The following is a 22,453-nucleotide window of genomic DNA, read 5'->3' as shown; positions in this document are numbered from 1 at the left end:
ACACTCTAGTTTTCCTTCTTGCAGCTGTTTATATTCTGGGTCTATAAAAATTAGCATTCTTTTTGTTGACTAGTAACAAAGAGGTAGCTGTGTTAGTCTGTGCTCCAACAAAACAAAGCAGCAGAAATGTAGCACTTTAAAGACAAACAAAATGATTTATTCAATGCTGAGCTTTCCTGGGCCAGACCCACTTCATCGGCTCGATCCAATTCTTTTGGTTGTGTTCTTGGTGCTGGGGTGCGCTCGGTGCTAATCCCTGCTGGGATGATGCCTCTTGGGGAGTCGGGGCCACTGGCCTGCGACGGGAGCGAGGATCTGGCGGCCTTGGCAGAGCTGGACGAGGCGAGACTGCTGCAGAGCCTGGGCAGCCGCTTCCAGCAGCAGCGGATCTATGTGAGTGGGGGAGCGAGAGCAATGCTGGGTGCGGGCGAAGGGGAGCTGCGGCCGAGGGGTCTGCTGTTGGGCTCCGCTTGTGCAGAAGTGACAGGAGGGTAAGAGAAGGGACTTCTGGTATGTGTGGGGGCCGCCTGGGTCATGGGGCACTGGAAGAGTGTACTGGGGGGCTCAGGGACACTGGGCTATGTGTGAGCGCCAAGGGACACGGAGGGCGGAAAGGGGCCTAGGGGACCTTATGCCACACTATATGTGTGTGCACAGGGTGCGTGGACTGTGCTTAATTTGTGCTACCAGGGCTAAGCCTGCAGTACATTTCCAGTTATGCAAATTAAAAATGTACTGAGTATCTCTTTCAGTACAAATTAAGTACTGCTTGGGAAGGGTGGGTTACTGGGGTTGTGGGGCAAGGGGATGTGGTGGGAAGCGATGCAAAGGAACATGGGTTTCTCACTACAGCTCAATCGTGTAGTGCAAGGGGGACATAGTGCAAAGCTTACTTATCTTGATGGGAATTTTCTTCTTACATTAGACATATATTGGGGACATTCTGATTGCGATGAACCCATTCCAGAGCCTCCCACTCTATGAGAAACCAGTAAGTCTCTCCTCATTCCAGTATGTGGTGGTACTAACAGGAGTGTGTGGTGCCTCATGTGGTTGCAGGTGATCCTTCTTGGGGCTGGACCAGACAGGGAAACAGAGTTTTGCAAAAGAGTTCCCTTTGCTGTTGGATATTCCAATCACATTACTTCTCTGTGAAGTTATGTTATACATAAGGAACGTTGCTAGTTGGACTTTTGTAGGAGGCTTTTCCATATGCTTTTGAGCCTCTATGCTTTCGAAAATGTAGTAGTGTCATATGGTTTTGTCAGCTGTGTTTTGATTTCTCTGTCACCCATGCCTCTAGGTGCTTCATCTTATTTGAAAGACAGTATTGTAGATTTAAATACATATAAAATATACTCATTGACTTGACCATACAGCAGTAAAAAAATAGTCATTGCAGAAACCATCACAGTGAAACCACTGTTCACACCCTATGTTATTGTCTTCCTCCCCACAAATGCTCAAGAACAGAGATGACGTTTGCAGTTTGCCAGAAGGTTCCAAAGCAGAGCAGTAGCAGGGAGTTCCAGAGCACATTACATTTCTGAACATCTTCATCTGACAAATGGTGTATTTTGGATTTACTGTATCATATCATGGAAATCGTACAGTAAACTCAAAACCAGTATTTGTTAAACCATAACTCTCAATTAACTGGCATCAGCACCTGCTGGCTCTACCTCTGGTTTCTTGGGGCTGGACCGGCTGGTTCTCAGCCCCTTGGCTGCCAGAGTTCCCCTTGCCCCAGTGGAGCTCTGCTCCCCAGCCCATCTGCTGATGGAGCTCTGCTCTCGCCTGAGTTCTCCCTGGGGCCACTGGGTTCCCCTGTGTCCAGGCTGCCAGCAGGGCCCCATGCCCTGGTGCAGCCACGCTTGTCAGCAGAGCCCAAGGCTGCTGGCACATCCCCGGGCTGCTGGCAGAGCCCTGCACTGCGATGGTGCCCAGGCTGCTAGGAGATCCCCAGGCCCTGGGCCACCAGCAAAGCCCTGTGCACTGGTGTTCCCCTGTGCTGCGGCAGATCCCGGGGACGCCGGCAAAGCCTCGTGTGTTGGTGTTTCCCCATACCACAGTGGAACCTGTGCCACCCGCAGAGCCCCACCCCTCCCCCGGCAGATTTCTCCCAGCTGTGGGTCTGCAAGAGTTCCCCTGAACCCAGCACTCTGGCCAGCTCCGCAAGGTTGAAGCTGCTGGAGGGGCTCTGCACCCCAGCCATCTCCCAGCCACAGGGCTGGTGTGGTCTTCTGCCCACCACCAAGGATCCCACAGCCATCTCTCTTTTAAGTGTCATTTTTTAATATCCAGCAACATCCCAGTCCTGGGATTGCCAGATATTAAAGAGTTGACTGTAATATCAAAACATTAATTGTGTTCTTCCCCTGCTCCCAGATAGCAGAGAAATATCAGAACCATGGCAAGGGCACCCTGCCCCCGCACATCTTTGCCATTGCTGACAGAGCGTACCAGGCCATGTTGGGGCGTTTGACAACAGGACTTCAGAACCAGTGTATTGTCATCAGGTAAGAGAGAGAACAATTACAAATATTTGTAGGGCTCCATATCAGGGGACAGTATGATCTTTTTAAGACCTGCATCACTGATTGGGAGAGCTTTATGGAGGTGTTAAAAGAGGATTGGTTCTCTGTCCCCAGACACATTAACAAGTTGTTCTGAGGTCTCTGGGCTGTGTAGGTACAGTGCCTGCCATAGATCACACCCAGTTCTCCTAACTCACTTGTAGCATGATTAAAAATGAGAACTGAGCGGAGATGCTCTCCCCACTATCAGAGTCTGGCTGCAAAACATCCTGGGTGAAGGGGATGAGGCACAAAGTTAAAAAAAGTTCTTGGCTGTCAGTGAGATCAGCCGCTCTGTTTGCCTGCTAACCACTGTTATAGAATCATAGAATCATAGAACACTAGGACCGGAAGGGGCCTCGAGAGGCCGTCGAGTCCAGTCCCCTGCCCCGACGGCAGGACCGACCACTATCTACACCATCCCTGATGGACATCTATCTAATCTGTTCTTAAATATCTCCAGCGAGGGAGATTCCACAACCTCCCTTGGCAACTTATTCCAGTACTTGACCACCCTGACAGTTAGGAACTTTTTCCTAATATCCAACCTAAACTTCCCTTGCTGCAGCTTAAGTCCATTGCCTCTTGTTCTCTCCTCAGAGGCCAAGAAGAACAAGTTTTCTCCCTCCTCCTTATGACATCCTTTAAGATATCTGAAAACCGCTATCATGTCCCCCCTCAATCTTCTTTTTTCCAAGCTAAACAAGCCCAATTCTTTCAGCCTTTCTTCATAAGTCATGTTCTCCAGACCTTTTATCATTCTAGTTGGTCTTCTCTGGACCTTCTCTAATTTCTCCACATTTTTCTTGAATTGGGGTGCCCAGAACTGGAGAACATCGTCCTCTTCTTCATCTATAATGTTTTCCCTGCTGTTTCCAGAGGCTGCCTGAGGGATCTCTTGGGAGATATCTACAGAACCCTTTAGGGACAGTGGTTGCCCCCCTGCCCCCCCCCCGAATCCCATGCAGCCGCTCATAGAAGCAGGTTGTCTACTGCAATGATCCTGAACATTCATTTGCTTCCTTTGTCTTCTGGTACACCTGCCTGAGCAACTGTGTTTTCATGTGGCACTGCAGGGCATCCCTGTTTTATCCTTTTTCCATCATACTCTGTGAGATCTTGGAGTAAGAAGTCTGCATTTCTTTTGATGCTTTGTAGTTTTGCTAGTACAGCTTCAACCCCCCACACAGCAATGAGGTCCTAGATCTCCTGCATGCTCCATGCTGGAGCTCATCTGCAACCCTGGAAATTCATGGCCATATGTGCCACTGAGATGTGCTGCCTGCTGTGCTCTCCATTCTGACCAAACAGGAAATGAAATCCAGACCTTCCTGGGCCATTTCTTGCACACCTAGACAGCAGCAGAGATAAAAGTGGTGGCCAGAGTGGTCACATTGGGGCACTGTGGGACACCTCCAGGGGGCCAAGAACTTGCATCTGATGAAGCGGCTCTTTGCACATGAAAGCTTATGCTCCAAAATATGTTAGTCTCTAAGGTGCCACAGGACTTCTTGTTGTTTTTGAAGAAGGAGACTAACTCAGCAACCTGATAATTAACAGGAGTGTTGAGAGCTAGAAGTGGGAAGTCATTCTTCTGCTCTACTCAGCGCTCATTAGCCCTTAGTTGGAGTACTGCATCCAGTTCAAGAAAAATGTGGAAAAATTGGCGAAGGTCCAGAGAAGAGCAAAAAGAATGATTAAAGGTCTAGAGAACATGAGCTATGAGGGAAGACTGAAAGAACTGGGCTTGTTTAGTTTAGAAAAGAGAAGACTGAGAGGGGATATGATAGCGGTTTTCAAGTACCTCAAAGAGGGTTACAAGAAGGAGGGAGAAAAATTGTTCTCCTTGGCTTCTGAGGGTAGGACAAGAAGCAATGGGCTTAAACTTCAGCAAGAGAGGTTCAAGTTGGACATTAGGAAAAGCTTCCTGACTGTCATGGTGGTTAAACACTGGAATAAATTGCTGAGGGAGGTTGTGGAATCTCCATCACTGGAGATATTTAAGACCAGGTTAGATAGACATTTACAGGGGATGGTCTATCATGGTCCTGCTATGTGGCCATGGGACTGGACTCAATGACCTCTGAAGGTCCCTTCCAGTCTAGCGTTCTGTGATTCTGTAAGTGCTCGTAAATGCTTATAACTTGTTACATAAAGATTATATAAATCATTAGGTGAGTAGGTGATAGGCATGGGAATTCCTGTGTGAATAAGTATATCAGATATATCAATATAAATGTGAATGTGAGTAAAAGGTGTAAATATAAGCAAACATGAGTACTTATGAGTACCTATTAACCATCTGTGTTGGGCCTCAGTTGTTTCTGCAAACAGCAATTTTTGCTCAGTGGCAGGATTGTATTGTTGGGCTATGGGTATTGGGGTCTCTCCTGTTCTGGCTACCAACTTATGCATGTCCACTTGTAAAGGTTCTATAGGAGGAAACAAATTAATCAAAAGATCTTGTAGAGTGTTTGGGGATGGGGGGTAAGCATTTCAGTAGTGGTATTAACACTGCTTGTTGGCCAAAAGGCATGGGAACCAATTTGAATTGTGCTGGTAACAGGCAAACAAAATCCAATATCATTGGCAGCACACGTGTGTCTGGGTATGGAAAAATTTTGAGTACCTCAGAGCACAGACCATATCTCGTGTTTGTATCACCTCTTGAACCAGTTCTTTGCTTACCATATGAACCCAGCTTCTTTTAGTATCATTAGAGTCAGTTGTAGCATAGCATTCACATAGCCACCATCCTTTGTGTTTAATGTACCAAGCCTGATTAACCTCTAGGCCAGTGTGAGTTCCCACACAGTTTGCATAATATACCTTGACTGGCTTCTGCGCCCATCAAGGGGTGCTCATCATGAAGTACACACGTTTAGCATCCTCATGACGTAAATTTAGATATTTTGCCAAATTTAACAAATTTTAGCTGCTTAATTTTATTTTTTACGTATGCCTGTTCAGGAGGTGTATAAAAACAAACACAAAAAATAGACCAATTACAATTAAGAACATTGTGAACCATCCAGCAACAAACATATGTTTCCTGTGTATTTTTAGTAAAGTCAGTTCTTTTACCATTTTTCATCTGTTGTCAATTTTTGTCCAGGAATTTTTCCTGTTTGCAACTGTCCACTCTCAGGCTTTCTTATGATCAGGTGGCATGGCTCTGTGGTTATGTTTTGCTTGTTGCCTTCCTTCTGCTTTATACACTAACTTTAAAACAGTTTCAGCTGGATGGGTTTGGCTTGCTATCTGTCTGATTGTGATAGATGGTAAGGTCTCAGTTTATAAGTTCAGACAACTGTATAGGTGTGGTTACTCTATGTGGTATCAGAGAGTCCTTCTGTGTTGGATAACCCACAATGTATTGGATAGCATTCATATGGTATATACGTGTGAAAGTAAAAGAACAAACACTTCTCTCTTCCGTGAGATTGTGTAGCCATGTGCAATTATTTTTAAATCGTAATATATAATCATGCCTTACACCAAGCCTGATTGTCAGGCCGTTTCATTACTACACCTGGGACCCCAAAAAAGTTAATCTGGCCTGTGGGAAGCCTTGAAGTTTGGTTCTCCCTGTCTCCTTGCCCTCCTCTTGCCCCTCCCTGCCTGCAGTGGGGCTGGAGCATCATGGGAGTGAGATATGTCAGTTGGAGGCACATCAGTGAGGGTTGGGGTAGGGGGTTGTTTGTTTGTTTTAGGGGGAGGGTTGCCTCTTACTTCTATGGCACCTGACTGCTTTTTCTGTAGATCAGTCACCCCCAAGTCAAAAAAGGTTCCCTACCCCTGCCATAAATAAAGACCACATTGAAACCTATTTTTAGAGATAAATTAATATTTTATTTAAAATGAAGTTTGATAAACTAACAAAGGTAGAGCACTTAATCTATTTAACGATTTTGATTATAAATGTTTCCTTTCTTACCAGTTATATAGGTTGTGCCTTTGTGGTCTGGCACCCTTGAGACCTGAGTGGTTCCAAATGAAGGAATTTGCTGGACCAAAGGAGGTCAGGCCTTGGGCTCGCCTGATGGGTGCTCCCCCTTCTGAGCACCACTATCTGCCTGCTCTCAGGCTGCTTTGTGGAGATGGAGGGGGGCTCTTTTGGCAGGGGTCCCTGCTGCTGGGCTGCAGGGGGGCTTCCCCCACAGCCTAGCTCCCTGTTACTGCAGGGCTTCCAGCAGGGATCCTCAGCCCCAAGGCTGCCCCCCACTTCTGAGGGGCTGCTGCTGGGCATCCCTGGCCCTGGTGCGGCTCCCCACTGCCATGGAGTTGCTTGTGGGGATCCCCCGCTTGCTGGTAGGGATCCCTGGCTGTAGCACAGCTGCCTGCTGCTGTGTCACTGCTTCCTGGTGCCACAGGGCTTCTTCCAGACATCCTCAGTCATGGCGTGGCTCAGCTCCACGCTGCCACGGACTGCTGTTGCGGACCCCAGCCCCAGCATGACTCTCTGCTGCTGTGGGGATGCCAGCTGGGCTCCCAGCCGTGGCCAGTCTCCTCATGGGGCTCCCAGGTCTGGCCCCAGCCAGTCTCCCTGCAGGGTCTCCCAAGCCTCTGGGCAACTGAGGCTCTCTTGTCCGCATGGTCTCTGGTCGAGCAACATCCATGGCCCTTACAGACCATGGATGTTGCCCAACAAGAGAGTTCTAGACAAGAAAGTTTCAACCTGTATATGCCTTCTTATAACTCCAGTAGCCTAATATGAATAATTTAATAATTAAGATATTTTGAGATAAAAGAAGACATTTTGTCATCCTGGGTTGTTGGTTAGTAGTCCACAGAAAGATTTGCATTGAGTGATTTGGGCTGTGGGCCAAAAAATTTGAGAATCACTGGATTAAGGGAAAGAATGGAAGAAATTCTAATTCCTTTGTGTGCCTGTACCATTGGGTATATCAGTGCTGAAACATACTAGTAGGAAACTCCCCCTTACTTTCCAGACAAGGATCTGTCTACAATGATCTGCTTGTTGTCACCTTCAGACTAGATAACTTTAACTTGCTGTATCTAGCGACTGTAGAAACAGTGCAGAGATGAAAGTGGTGTGTGGAATCCAGCTGCCTGCCTTCTCAAGGGGATGGCTTGCCACAAATACATTAGATTTGTTTGCTGATCCTTCTGCTGTTTCCTAGTCTTCTTCTATTGCTTGCATGAGATTCTGCTGTTCAATGTCCTCAGTGGTTTAGGACCCAGCCTAATCTGCAAACTCATCTCCAACCATAACATACACAGACACTTGCAAGCAGAGTGAATTTGTTATGGAACCTGACATGTTAAGCAGGGTCGCACTGTGTTGTTATTAGACAACTGTGGAACTGTGCAGTGCAGTAGACAGAATTAGCTGGAGGTGAAAGCCCCTTGCACACTACTGGGTTTTGGGCCAGGCTCCTGGTTATTTTGGAATACTGTGTAAAATTTGACTATGTTTAAGTGTTTGCTAGATTTACCTCTTGGCTATTACACTTCTTTGAAAGATAAGCCTTGTGATTGGTGTGATCCTGGGAGGAATGTCTCATTTCTATACATAGAAAATGGACATGCTTAGAGTGGAAATTCCTTATTAATGATGTAGGAAGCCCTGTAGGAGGGAGTTGAACCCATGAGTCCTGTCTGCCTGTTCCCTTTTTTAACCTGCTGACACTTCTTGCCATGCTTTCCCTGATTCTTGCTGGATCAGGGCACAGTTTCTAATGGTATGCTAAGTGTAGGTGACTCTGTAATGATGAAGTCAGGGTTGTGGTCAGGTGCTATATGTTAGGCTCCTGGAGAAGGGGGTGGAGAGGAGTGAAGTAAGAACCATTAGTTGGGGTTCCCTGATAAGTCAGTAGCCTGTGTGATCTCTTTTCTGATTGCTGCTTGTGCTTTTTGTATGGTAAGTTTTCAGGACAAATGATAAAATATATCATATACATGTATATATCAGGTTATTAACTTGTTTCTCTGCTGCTACAACAGGAAGTTCATGGTTTGTGTTGTCTACAAACAGCAAAAGCAATAATTGAAAACACTTAGCATGAGCAAAGATCTGAAGGAGGAGTAAAGGATGGCCCCCTTGTTATACTTAGTTCATCAAAGTAGCATTTAGTTTTGGAGAAATGTTGAATTCTGTTGCTTCTGAGTGCACAGATTGCTGTGAAGGTAGGAGATCCCATCCCTCAAAACAGGCCCAGAAATAGCATGGCCTAAGTTCTGTATGTTCATCATTACTCAGATTAGCCACTGCCGCTTGCTCTGCTGGGTTTGAATGCAGGTGTCTCACAGAGACTGCAGCTGGCACATTGCATAACAGCCAGCTCCTAAACGAAGGCTGATATGATCTGCCATCGTCATTCCTGCTTGTGTCAGAGCTGAAGTCCTTGTCGCAAGGTGGATTGATTTAAATCAAGTTACCACAAAAGCTAAGATGGACTCTGCTTAGAGTGAACTTAATTTTGTAAAACAGTGAGGACTCCCTCCTGAGACTCAGTTTTGGAGTAAGCTCCATTGAACTCACTGGTATTTGTGTTTTTTGAGAAAACAAGTATTGCACAGGGGAACCCCAGTCATCCAATGCTCCATTTTATCCCACATCACCTGAGGTGTTGTGGGATGAAACGGAATGTTGGATAATCAGGGGCTTGGATAATTTCCCCAAGCACTGTGCAGCCAGCTGCCCACACAGGCTGGCTGGCTGGGGCTCCCCCCGCTGTCCGGTAGGACCTCCTCATCCTGGGCAGGTCGCAGGGATGGCTGCCTGCCCAGGGATCTGGCTTGGTGGCAGCTAACAGTCTGCTTGCCTGCCAGAGCTCTGCGCCCCAGGGCCACCGGCTGACTGCCAGCCAGCCCAGGGCAGCTGGGGCTCTGTGCCCTGGGGCTTGAGGTGGCTCAGGCCCTGGGATCAGCTGGGTCTCTGCACCTTGGGACCAGTGAGGGCTTCCCACCCCGGGGCTGGTGTCAGCTCTGCACCCCGGAGCTCTTCTCTCTGGGCGGCTATGACTCTGGCCTGGAACCAGCTGGGTCTTAGCTCCCCGGGACTGGTGGGGGCTGCCCACCCAGGGAGCCAACCACCATCATTTCAAAAGGGCCTGAGGCAGCCCCACCCTCCCATCCCTGTCCTCCCGCTCCATAACCCCCAATCCCAGCACAGCTTATCTAACTTTTATGAGTATCTGACCATGAGTCAGTCCTGATTATGTCTGATTACTGGGGTTTTACTGTATAGGCTGGGGTTCCTTTGGAAATAATAATCACGGGCTCATGGAAAACCTAAGTTATGCAGGAGTAAAATAGGGAATAGACTTATGGCATCATCATTATGGCCTGTGGCTATGACATTACAAATAAAGGCCATGTATTAGGTAATATAAAATAAGAAAATGACACTCAGTGGCAACTGGCAAGTCTAGATTTCTCATACTGCAGCTTTCTGTACTATATATTTGAGTGATAGATTCTAAACCTAACAAACTGATTTATTTGGTAATGAGCTTTCATGGGACAGACCCACTTCATCAGATCAATCTCATTTCCAATACAGACTGACATTTATAAGTACAGAGGACGAAAAAAAAATTAAAAAAAATTTGCAATAGGGTTTTTTTTTCCCTTTTGGTCCTCTGTACTTTTAATGTCAGTCTGTGTTGGAAATGAGATTGACCTGAGGAAATGGGTCTGTCCCACGAAAGCTCATCACTTAATAAATCAGTTTTTCAGTCTTTAAAGTGCTACATTTCTGATTTGTTTTGTTTTGTTTTGTTGGACAAACAAGTGTACCTTTCTGTTAAGATTCTACACTTAGTTAACTAATTAAATAAGCCATAAGGATTAGCTAAGAAACTTTTTTGTAGCAATATCCAACACAACAAACAGCTTGGGAATTTACTTGTCAAATCACACTTCCCCGAAAAGGCATAAGAGTGAGTTTTGAAGAAAGATGCATTGCAAAGTGAATTATTTAAGTTACTATCCAGTTGATCCACTGACCCCTATCCACATCTTCCTCCACATATTTTTCTCTCAGTGAACAGTTTTGCTTTTGATGTATCATTCATGCAGCTAGGCTTTGCACCATCTTCTTGCTTTGCTTACACTTGACATGTTTTCCTTTTTTACCCAGGGAACAAATTTCTTCAAAATATTCCCAGACGGGTGTCTTTCATGCACATAAACCATGGCAGCTTGTTTTTTCCCTCTGGCAAAAGTTTTGGGGGGAATATAGGAAACTGTATATATTCTGAATGACTTCCCATTTCCTATCTTGGCCATTTCACTGTTTCTTTGCTGCCCTCTTCCTTTTCTATATACTGTCTCTTAGTCTTAAGGTATTGTGTTAACTAACTAACTGTACATTGCCCTATCACTCCACGCTGTTGCCACAGAAAGCTGCAGAGCCGAAGCCACACCTGGGACCCAAGGTGCATTGCCAAGGTGTGTAAACAGTCCTGCCCTTTGGAGTATGTGTGGTATTTCCTGCTTTTGTTCAGTAACTGACAGATCTTCACACAGGGTAGGACTTCAGTCTTAGGGCACATGTGCTGTCACAGGATCACAGCTCAGTTAAGGACATGAAACCAGTGGGGCAGTTTATGCTTGGGAGGGATGGGAGGATAAATGATGCCTTGTCACATGCAAAAGATTGGTGGAGGTAGGTGTGTGATGGAGTATTCTGTGTGCTTTATGAAAATATGAACATGACTAGAAACATCAAGCAGTTCTGTGGCACATTAGAGACTAACAAATGTATTAGGTCATTAGCTTTCATGGGTAAAATCCACTTCATTACCCATGAAAGCTTATGACCTAATAAACTCGTTTGTCTCTAAAGTGCCATAGGACTTCTTGTTGTTTTTGAAGTTACAGACTAATATGGCCACCACTCTCATGACATAACTGGAATATCCTTCATGTGACATGTTATCACAAAGGGTTTTGATCTTCTGAATGTATATATGCTGTTTGTATTGATGTATAATTCCTGTATTTGGAATTAGAAATATGAAGAATAAACCTTTATCATTAATATAGTTGTGGTAAATGAGTGTCATTAATAATACTTAAGGAACTTAATAGCCCAGTGCTCAGGATAAGGATCTGTGGATAGACTTGGTTCTTCTGTAAGCCTGGGAGGAGGGGCTATAGTAGGTCTTACCGAGACACATGACCATGCTGTCTGATGCTGGGACCCATCTTGGATGCTGTATTTTTCTGAAAGTCAGAAAAGGTTTAGACTGAAGGCAAAGTGTTCTTGCCTTATACAAAACCTATGTAAGGGCAGGGAAGGAGGTAAACTTGGCTATCAGTTCTCTCTGGCTACTCCACCCTAGATGACTGGTGGAAACATCTAATACTCAGTAGGGAGAAGAGGGCCCAGGGTAGGAGAGGAATTGAGCCCAGACTAGAAGGCATTTCAGTCTGTGAAAGATACTTACTAGCACAACTCTGATGGGGAGGTATTATGTGTGACCAGTTTCTTAGTGTATTATGCTTAGTTTGTTTGTTCTGTTTTATTTTGTTTAGTAACCTACATTGTTCTGTGTGTTGTTGCTTATGGCCACTTGAATTCTATCTTTTATACTTAATAAAATCACTTTAGTTCATTAATAAACCCAATGTAAGTAATTAAAATAAAAAGCAGTCAAGTAGCACTTTAAAGACTAGCAAAATAGTTTATTTTGCTATTTTGCTAGTCTTTAAATTGCTGCTTGACTGCTTTTTGTTTTGATAGTGTATAGACTAGCACGTTTCCTCTCTGTTACAATGTAAGTAATTGTTACGGAGTGAGGGAAGGGAAGGAATCTGTGTTGGTGCAGTGAAGTACAACTCTCTTTCCTGTGTATCTCTTTCCCATGAGAAAAGGGGCAAACACAAGCTTACTTTGTGTCAAACCTTATATGAAGTGAGATGGATTTATCAGGAGGTTCACGTCCCACTGCAGCTGTGCATTTAGGTGCTGAGGAGAGTTCCTTTAACTGAACCTTTCCAGAGCTGAGCTGATCTCAGCATCTCTGTTATAATGCAGAGGGCTGTGACCCTATCTTTGTGTCACTGCTGCAAGAGGTCTGAGTGCTTAGCTCAGCAGGACAGAGCTGAGAGGCACCCATGAGGGCAGGAAGGTGGGCTTAATCGTACTTCGGCACATCAAGTGAAAGTCCCAAGGGGAGTGCAGTGACTGAACCTACCACGAGGACTTTCAAGGTCATTCCTCCCTCTTTGCCAAGACATGGGGTCAATATGAATTTTCTTTTGGGCTGGCTGCCTAAGGGGCTGCCCAGTTGGTCATTTTCACAGGGTGGTGGGAGACAATGTCATGATTGGTAAGACCCTCCATTTGCAGGGTCATGGAAGAATCTCAAGTGGAGGGTGCTACATGGCTACACTGGGTGTGGAGGCTTACCAGGGCATTGGTGACCTACAGAGTTCAGTGCCCTGGTGGTAGGTCCAGGTGGTAGTAATGTAGGCAGTGTCAGTAGGAGGCACCTTGAGTTGTGCAGTAGGCTTGGTATATGTTGGGGAAGGGTAGGTGTTGGCTCAGAGAATAGGCGATGCACTGAAATATAAGGGGAAGAACAGCCAAGTTCTAGTGGTGGCAGTTTCCTGTCCTCACCCTCTGCTCTTTTTTGCCAGTGGAGAGAGTGGTGCAGGGAAAACTGAGAGTGCAAAGCTGATGCTGCGACACATCATGAACCTGTGCAAGGGCAACTCACAACTGGAGCAACAGATCCTACAGGTGAGTTGCTGAAGGAGAATGCTGCCAGATAGATAGAGGAGTGGCCACACAGAGACTCTCAGTTGGCTCAGGCGGTTCTGCCAATGAGTCACTGGGTGTGGCAAAAGCACAGAGTAAATGAAATCCTAGCAACGATATAAATCCAATATGAGACTGTTAGTCATGTAGACAAGATACATAGGTTCACTAAATATTGTTTGAGAAGCAGGATGATATATTGATTACTGAAATAACTTCTATTCCATCAGCAGTTAGGGAAGATGTTAAACAGCATCTCTTCAACTTAAACATTTCTAACTCAGCAGGATCAGATAAGCTGTATCTAAAAATCTTTAAAAATAGCTATACTGTTCTTGGAACCATTAGTGTGGTTTTGTATTAAATCTTAGAACACTGGTGAATAGTGTAGTCCAGCAGACTAGAAGATAGCCAGATTTATGCCAGTATTTGAAATGAATAAACAGTATGTTCCTTGTCATAGGCTGTTTAGCATAATGTTGATCCCTGTCAGAACCAACATGGTTTTGTGGAAAATAGGTCTTGTTAGACAAACTACTTTTGGAGGTCACATGATCAGGTGATAAAAGTAAGTGTGTTAACATATTATACTTTAATTCTGCATGACAGTCTGACTTTATTTAACACTATGCAAAATCAATATAGCCCTCATAAAATGTATTAAACATATTAACTGATCAGGAAATATGAGTTGTAACTGAAGAATTGTTCTCTAGTGTGGTTATGTTTCATTGACTACTACAGAGATCTGTCTTGGTCCAGTGCCACTCAATGTCAATATCAGTGATTTGCAGGAAATACATCATTAGTAAAACTTGCAGATGACACAAAAATTGAAATAGTAAATCATAGAACCATAAAACACAAGAACTGGAAGGATCTTCAAGAAGACAATCGAGAACATTTTTAGAGAATGTTGGGAATAACTTCCTGGTACAAGTGCTGAAGGAACCAACCAGGGGCCATGTACAGCTTAACCGGTTGCCCACAAACAGGGAAGAGCTAGTAGAAGAAATAGAAGTGGGTGGGAACCTGGACTGCAGTGATCATGAGATGGTAGATTTCAGAATTCTGACAAAAGGAAAAAGAGTGAGCAGTAAAATACAGACCCTTGATTTCAGAAGTGCAGACTTTGACTTCCTGAGAGAACTGATGGGCAGGATCCCCTGGGAAGCTAATATGAAGGGGAAAGGAGCCCAGGAGAACTGGCAGCATTTTACAGAAACCTTATTGAAGGCACAGGAACAAATCATCCTGGGGAGCAGTAAAAAAAAAGAAGGAATTGTAGTAGGCAACCAGCTTGGCTTACCAGGAAAATCCTTGGCGAGCTTAAACTCAAAACAGCCGCATAGAAAAAGTAGAAACGTGCACAGGTGACTGAGGAATATAAATATGTGACTGGAGAATACTGGGGAGTAATCAGCAAAGCAAAAGCACAATTGGAACTGCTGTTAGCAAGGAAAGTGAAGGGCAACAAGAAGGGTTCCTACAGGCATGTTAACAATAAGGTTATCAGGGAGGGTGTGGGGCCGCTACTGGATGAGGGAGGTAACCTGGTGACAGATGATATGGGAAGGGCTCAGGTACTCAATGTTTTTTTCTTTTTGCCTTAGTCTTCGCAGAGAAAGTCAGCTCCCAGACTATGGCACTAGGCAATGAAGTATGGGAAGGAGTTCGGCATCCCTCAGTGGGGAAAGAACAGGTTAAAAGCTATTTAGAAAAGCTAGATGCATACAAATCTGTGGATCCGGATTTAGTGCATCCAGGGGTACTGAGGGAATTGGCAGATGCTACTGCAGAGCCCTTGGCCATTATCCTTAAAAAATCTTGGAGCTAAGGAGAGGTCTCAGATGATTGGGATGGAAGTATCCCAAGCATTGTGACAGGCTGCGGACCAACTGGCTAAGCAGCAGTGCAGCAGAAACGAACCTGGGGATTACAGTAAATGAGAGGCTGTGTATGAGTCAACAGTGTGCCCTTGTAGCCAGGAAGGCTGATGGCATATTTGGGGTTCATTAGGAGAAGCATTTCCAGGAAATCTAGGCTACGTCTACATGTGAAGCCTACATCGAAATAGCTTATTTCGATGTAGCGACATCGAAATAGGCTATTTCGATGAATAACGTCTACACGTCCTCCAGGGCTGGCAACGTCGATGTTCAACTTCGACGTTGCGCAGCCCAACATCGAAATAGGCGCAGCGAGGGAACATCTACACGCCAAAGTAGCACACATCGAAATAGGGATGCCAGGCACAGCTGCAGACAGGGTCACAGGGCGGACTAGCGCTTCCGGGGCAACAGCTAGCCACTCCCTTAAAGGGCCCCTCCCAGACACACACAGCCTGCACAGCACGCGGTCTGAGGAGCCATAGGCACACAGACCCCAGGCAACGCAGTCATGGACCCCCAGCAGCAGCAGCAGCAGGAGCAGCAGCCAGAGGTCCACCCAGCCCTCCCGGCAGGAGCACGGCTTGCCCTGCTCCATGCCATGCGGGAGGCAGCTGAGCACCTTCTTGCTACACCAGAGGAGGAGCTGCCCCCAGGGCAGCAGGGCTCAACCCCCAACACTGCAGCACCCCGCCCCCACCCCCGCCTCACACACCGGCGGCTGTGGAGCTACCCCACCAGCACCGACTGGTGGGAGCGGCTGGTGCTTGGGGAGTGGGACGACGACCGCTGGCTCAGGAACTTCAGGATGAGCCGGCAGACATTTATGGAGCTGTGCCAGTGGCTCACCCCCACACTCAGGCACCAGGACACCGCCATGCGGCGTGCCCTCACAGTGGAGAAACGGGTCGGCATTGCTGTCTGGAAGCTGGCCACTCCTGACAGCTACCGATCCATGGGGCAGCAGTTTGGTGTCGGCAAGGCCACCGTTGGGGCTGTCCTCATGGAGGTAAGAGAACCCACGGGGGGAGCGCAGGGCAGGGGACGGGGGCCCGGGCAGAGGAGGGCAGGGGTGGGGAGGGGAGGCCAGGGCAGGGCAGAGGAGGGGAGGGGAGGGCGGGGGAGGGCAGGGCAGGGCAGGGCAGGGCCACGCACACCCTGCTCACCCCTCATTGGTGCTGTCCCATGTGCTTTCCCTGCAGGTTGTGCGTGCCATCAACGCCATGCTCCTGCACAGGCTTGTGAGGCTGGGGGACCCAGATGCCACCATCGTGGCCTTTGCCACCCTGGACTTCCCCAACTGCTTCGGGGCTCTGGATGGGACTCACATCCCCATCCGCGCCCCGCATCACAGTGGAGGACGATACCTGAATCGCAAGGGCTACCATTCTGTCGTCCTCCAGGCCTTGGTGGACAGCCGGGGACGTTTCCAGGACATTTATGTGGGCTGGCCTGGCAGCACCCACGACGCCCGGGTTTTCCGGAACTCAGGCCTGTGCCACCGGCTGGAGGTGGGGACCTACATCCCGCAGCGGGAGATCCCTCTGGGGGACACCACCATGCCCCTCTGCGTCATCGCAGATGCGGCATACCCCCTCCGGCCCTGGCTCATGCACCCATACACGGGCCATCTCTCCGCTAGCCAGGAGCGCTTCAACCAGCGCCTGAACCACACGCGCCAGGTGGTGGAGCGCTCATTTGGCCACCTGAAAGGACGCTGGAGATGTCTCCTGACCCGCCTGGATGCGGGCCCCAACAACATCCCCCTGATTGTGGGTGCCTGCTGTGCCCTGCACAATTTGGTGGAGAGCAAGGGGGAGGCCTTTTTCCAGGGCTGGGCTGTGGAGGCCGGCAGGGACAACGTGCAGCCACCCGCTGCCCCCAGTCGGCAGGTGGACCCCGAAGGGACCCGGGTCCGGGAGGCCCTGCGGGCCCACTTCGATGATGAGGCCGCGGGGTGAACTCTGCCAGGCTGCCCACTGCCCGCCCCTTCCTCCACCACACTCCTGCCCCAACGCCCACACCATGGAGCACCCAACCGCACCCCCCTCCGACTTTTCCTGGACAAATGACAGCATGCACTTGTGGCTGAACTTAAACTGCTTTTTCTTTGAGAACTTTTTTTTTTAACTATTAAATATATAAAACAAGAACAAAGTATATACAACGTGTGGAACCAAAGTAATATGTACAAATAAAACAATAGTTAAAAAAAAAGTGTGCTCAGTAATAAAAAGAAAACCAGGGAGGATAAAGGGGAGAACTATTTACATGGGGGGGACGGGGCAAACGGGGGGCACAAAATAATAAGTTCAAACTATATACAAGGGGGGGGCCATGTCCCGGGCCCCTCACCCCTAAAGTCCGGCACTCGGCGTGGGCGGCCGGGAGCCCTGCCGCGGCCGCAGCCCTGTCCGGGGCTGGCTGGTTGCGGGCCGGACCGGAAGATATGCCCGGCGAGTCTCAGCTGGCTCCAGGGGTCCCTCGGCGCTCCGGCCCTCGGCAGTGGGTGGCGGGGCGACGGCGGACGGGACGGTGACGGGCGGAGCAGCTGGTGGTGCGGCGGGTGGAGCAGGCACGTCGGGCGCTGCGGCGGCTGGCGCGGCATGGGGGGCCAGGTAGTCCACCAGGCGGTTGAAAGTCTCCATGTAGGCCCCCCATGCCTCTTGGCGCCAGGCCAGCGCCCGCTCCTGCAGCTGCAGGTGCTGCTCCGCGACCTCCAACTGCTGACGGTGGATGGCCAGCAGCTGGGGGTCCGTCGCCGTCGGCTGGTGGTGGCGCAGGGTCCGCCGTCTAGCCCGCCGTGGGGCCGGTCGGTCCTCGGCCGAGGGGCTTGCCTGGAGCGATGGCCCCGGAGGGCTCTCCGGGACCACTGATGCCTCGCCGGCACTCTCTTCCGGTCCTTCTGATGGCGCAGGTGCGGGTCACAGGAGAGGAGGGGGGGAAGAAGAATGGAGACAGGCGTTAGTGTGGGCCCCGAGCCGTGGCCTTTGTCCCCCCAGCCCTGTGCTGCAGGTTCCCCATCCCCGTCCCCGGGAGATGCTGCTGTGATGGATGGGGTTCAGGGGTCCCCCTGCACTGCACCCCGTCCCCTGGTGGGAGCGACTCTCACTTCACTCCGCAGGGTCTGACAGGAGAGGTTTCTTAGGCCACAGATGCCCAGTTTCTCCCAGGAGTGACAGCACCAGCTGTCGGAAGAGACAGTCCTTCCAACCCGTCCTGGGGAGAAGACCCCAACGGGTGTCCCTCTGGGATGCAGCTTTCCCCCTCCTCAGGCTGGCTGCCTTTCAGCTCTCCCTTCCCCTAGCCTCTACCTGTGGCCCCCGCCCTCCCCCCCCAGTTCCAAGCCAGCTTGGCTCCTCCCTCCTCTTTGTTCAGGGCAGAGGTGTCACCTGCCAGGTGTAGCCCCAGGATCATCCTTTGCCCCTGGGAGCTATTTGGCTCTTGTTGCTCATATCTAGCTTGAGTCTCCCTTTTGCACTCCCCCCACTCCATCACATGCTGCTGCTGCTGCTGCTGCTGTGGGGTGTCCCACCTCCTCCTCCCGGGGGCCCCTCGAGGTTCCGCTCCCCCCTGGCCCGGGGATGGGGCATGGCACTGTCGTGCGGGGGGGCAGGGGCTGATGCACTGCTGTGAGGGACATGGCCCTGCTGTCCTTGGGGCCATGGCCATGTGAGCATGTGGGGGGCCCTGGACACATATCTATTACCCACTGCCCCTCAAGCCCAGGGGTGTACACCAGAGGGGGGTACATACCTGTCGGTCCACTCCCACGGTCTGGAGATCCCCGGGGGGGCGGAGGCCCTGCTGCTGCTCCGGGATGGCAGGAGGAGGATCTGCAGCCCGGATTCTGCGGAGGAGGAGCCCCCCCCCTCCTCCTCCTCCTGCTGCGATGTCCTGGGGGTGGGCTCCGGGGGGGGCCCCCGGGGCGCGGGGCTTACCTCCGGGGCGGACTCCGGCTGCAGGGCCTGCTGGGGCTCATCGGCCAAAGTATCAAGGGTGGCCAGAGGGGAGGGGGTGTGCCGGGGGCCCAGGATGTCCCTGAGCTCCCTGTAAAAGGGGCAAGTGACGGGGGCGGCCCCAGATCAGCTGGCCGGATCCCGGGCCTGGGAGTAACCCTGCCGCAGCTCCTTCACCTTACTCCTGACGTGATCAGGAGTGCGGGCAGGGTGACCCCGGGCAGCCAGGCCATCGGCCAGCCGAGCGAAGGCATCCGCGTTCTGCCTCTTGCTCCCCATTACCTGGAGCACCTCCTCCTCGCTCCAGAGCCCCAGCAGGTCCCGCAGCTCGGCCTCCGTCCAGGAGGGGCCCCGCTGCCGCTTGCCAGCCTGGGTGCCCGCCTGGCTGGGCTGGCTGCCCTGGCTCCCCTTGGGGGGGGTCCGCTGGGGGAGCTGCCAGGCAGCCATCGCAGGTGGGGTGGCTGGTTTGGATGGCTGAGGGACGTGCAGGCTGGCCGCGTGTCTGGGCTGCCGCCTGCACGTTCCCTCAGCTTCCTGCACAGGAAGGGAGCGGGAGGGGACCTTTAAGGGGCCGCTCCATGCGGCCACCATTGAGCTGAGGGGCTGGAGAGAGCATCTCTCAACCCCTCAGCTGATGGCCACCATGGAGGACCCCGCAATTTCGACGTTGCGGGACGCGCAACGACTACACGGTCCCTACTTCGACGTTCAACGTCGAAGTAGGGTGTTATTCCTATCCCCTCATGGGGTTAGTGACTTCGACGTCTCGCCGCCTAACGTCAAAGTTAACTTCGAAATAGCGCCCGACGCATGTAGCTGTGACGGGCGCTATTTCGAAGTTAGTGCCGCTACTTCGAAGTAGCGTGCACGTGTAGACACGGCTGTAGTGTCCTTCTTAACTTAGTCCTATTTACCTCAGACCATTTCTCCAGTTTGCCCAAGTCATTTTGAATTCTGACCCTATCCTCTAAAGCACTTGGTATCCTCCCAGCTTGGTATCATTTGAAAATTTTATAAGCATATTCCCTATGCCATTATCTAAATCGATGAAGCTATTGAACATAACTGGACCCCATGGAATCCCATATTTTATGCCCCTCCAGTATGACTGTGAACTGTTAACCATTCTCTGAGAACAGTTATCCAGACAGGTATGAACCCACCTTATAATATTCCCCATCTAGGTTGTATTTCCCTAGTTTATTGATAAGGTCATGCGAGACCATATCAAATGCTTTACCAAAGGCTAGGTGTGCTATGTCTACTGCTCCCTCACTTAGCCACAAGACTAGTTATCCTGTCAAAGAAAGCTGTCAGATTGGTTTGAAATGATTTGTTCTTTACAAATCCATTCTGGCTATTAACTATCAACTTTTCACCTTTCGGATGTTTGCAGATGAATTCTTTAATTATTTCCTCTGTTATTTTTTCTGGGACAGAAGTTAAGTTGACTGGTCTGTAGTTCCCTGGGTTGTTTTCACTTTCCTTTTTATAGATGGGGACTATATATCCCCTTTACCCAAATTTTGGAATCTCTCCCTACTTCCATGACTTTTCAAATATGATAGTTAATGGTTCAGATATCTCCTCTGTAAGTTTCTTGAGTATTCTGGGGTGGATTTCACCAGGCCCTGGTGATCTGAAGACGTGTATCTTCTCAAAGTAATTTTTAACTTGTTCTTTTCCTATTTTAACTTCTAAACCTACGTCATTTCCACTAGTATTCACTATGTTAGGCATCCAGTCACCGCTAACCTTGTTGGTGAAAACAGAAACAAAGAAGTCCTTAAGCACCTCTGCTATTTCAGTGTTTTCTGTAATTGATTTTCCCTCTTCATTGAGCAGTGGGCCAGCCCTGATTTTCCTCTTGCTGTTAATGCATTTGTAAAATGTTTTCTTATTACCCTTGATGTCTCTGGCTAAATTGAGCTCATTTTGTGCCTTTACCTTTCTGATTTTACCCCTACATACTTCTGTTAGTTGCTTATATTCATCTTTTGCATTTTGACCTAGTTTCTACTTTTTATAAGACTCCTTTTATATTTTTAGATAATTTAAGATCTCCTGATTAAGCCTAGGTAGTCTCTTGCCATGTAGGCGTCCTTCAGTCTGCATAGACTATGGATCGCGCCCTTTACAGTTTCAATTGAGGACTTCATTTACAGCGTCTATTGTGACTATGAAGACCCACACGAGAGTGACAGTCCTTGCTGCATCTCTTGCAGATGTAGTGGGTGTCTGGCAAGTCCTTATTGTGCTTTCTGTGCGCTCGCTTCTCCTCTGCTAGCTGTCTGATCTTCATCTCACCCTTCTGAAGGCCCTTGTGTAACCCCTGCCTCCATCTGCTGCGGTCATCTGCTAGTTCTTCTCAGTTGTCCAGCTTGATGTCTACCTCTCTGAGGTCTCTCTTGCAGACATCTTTGTAGCACAACTAGGGGCGTCCGGGAAGTCTTTTGCCAGAGGCTAGCTCACCATACAGGATGTCTTTTGGAATCCTTCCTTCATTCATCCTGTGGACATGGCCAAGCCAGCGGAGTTGATGCTGCCTGAGGAGGGTGTGCATGGTTGGGATTCCAGCTTGCTCGAGGATGGCAGTGTTGGTCACTCTGTCCTTCCATGATATTCCAAGGATGCGCCTGAGGCAGCGCAAGTGGAAGACGTTCAGCCTCTTTTCCTGATGGGCATACAGGGTCCAAGTCTCGCTGCCATAAAGGAGGGTGCTGAGGATGCAGGCTCTGTAGACTTGCATTTTGGTGTGAGTGTACAGCTTGTTGTTATTCCACACTCTCTTGCTGAGTCTGGACAGAGTTGTGGCCGCTTTTCCGATCCTCCTGTTTAGCTCAGTGTCCAACGACAGGGTGTCAGTGATGGTGGACCCGAGATAAACGAACTCGTGGACGACCTCTAACGTATAGTTGTCAATGCTGATTGATGGGGGTTCAGCAACATCCTGACCGAGTACGTTTGTCTTCTTTGGGCTGATGGTAAGCCCAAAGTCCTTGCACGCTTTGGAGAACTGATCCAGCAGTTTTTGAAGCTGGTCTTCTGTGTGAGACACTACAGCAGCATCGTCTGCGAACAGCATGTCTCTGATGAGGACTTCCCACACCTTAGACTTAGCTTTCAGCCTTGCAAGGTTAAACAGTTTCCCATCAGGTCTTGTGTGCAGCAAGATGCCCTCTGTTGAAGATCCAAAGGCATGCTTCAGGAGGAGTGCGAAGAAAATCCCGAACAATGTCGGAGCAAGCACGCATCCTTGTTTGACGCCGCTCCTGATTCTGAAAGCATCCGATA

At 49.1% G+C, this 22,453-nt stretch overlaps 1 protein-coding gene across 1 annotated transcript in view; it reads left to right on the top strand.

Moving 5' to 3' along the window:
* Window positions 1-267: 267 nt before the first annotated feature.
* LOC142013951 (unconventional myosin-VIIa-like) overlaps window positions 268-22,453 on the top strand; it is a 61,556-nt gene continuing 39,370 nt past the window's right edge. The window contains exons 1-4 of the mRNA XM_074995973.1: window positions 268-393; window positions 926-995; window positions 2,393-2,519; window positions 13,191-13,293. Coding sequence (XP_074852074.1) covers window positions 268-393; window positions 926-995; window positions 2,393-2,519; window positions 13,191-13,293 — 426 coding nt within the window. The remainder of the gene's footprint in view (window positions 394-925; window positions 996-2,392; window positions 2,520-13,190; window positions 13,294-22,453) is intronic.

The sequence above is a fragment of the Carettochelys insculpta genome, chromosome 5 (assembly GCF_033958435.1).
Source record: "Carettochelys insculpta isolate YL-2023 chromosome 5, ASM3395843v1, whole genome shotgun sequence".
NCBI classification, from domain to species: domain Eukaryota; kingdom Metazoa; phylum Chordata; order Testudines; family Carettochelyidae; genus Carettochelys; species Carettochelys insculpta.
This window is presented reverse-complemented; position numbering and strand designations above follow the sequence as displayed.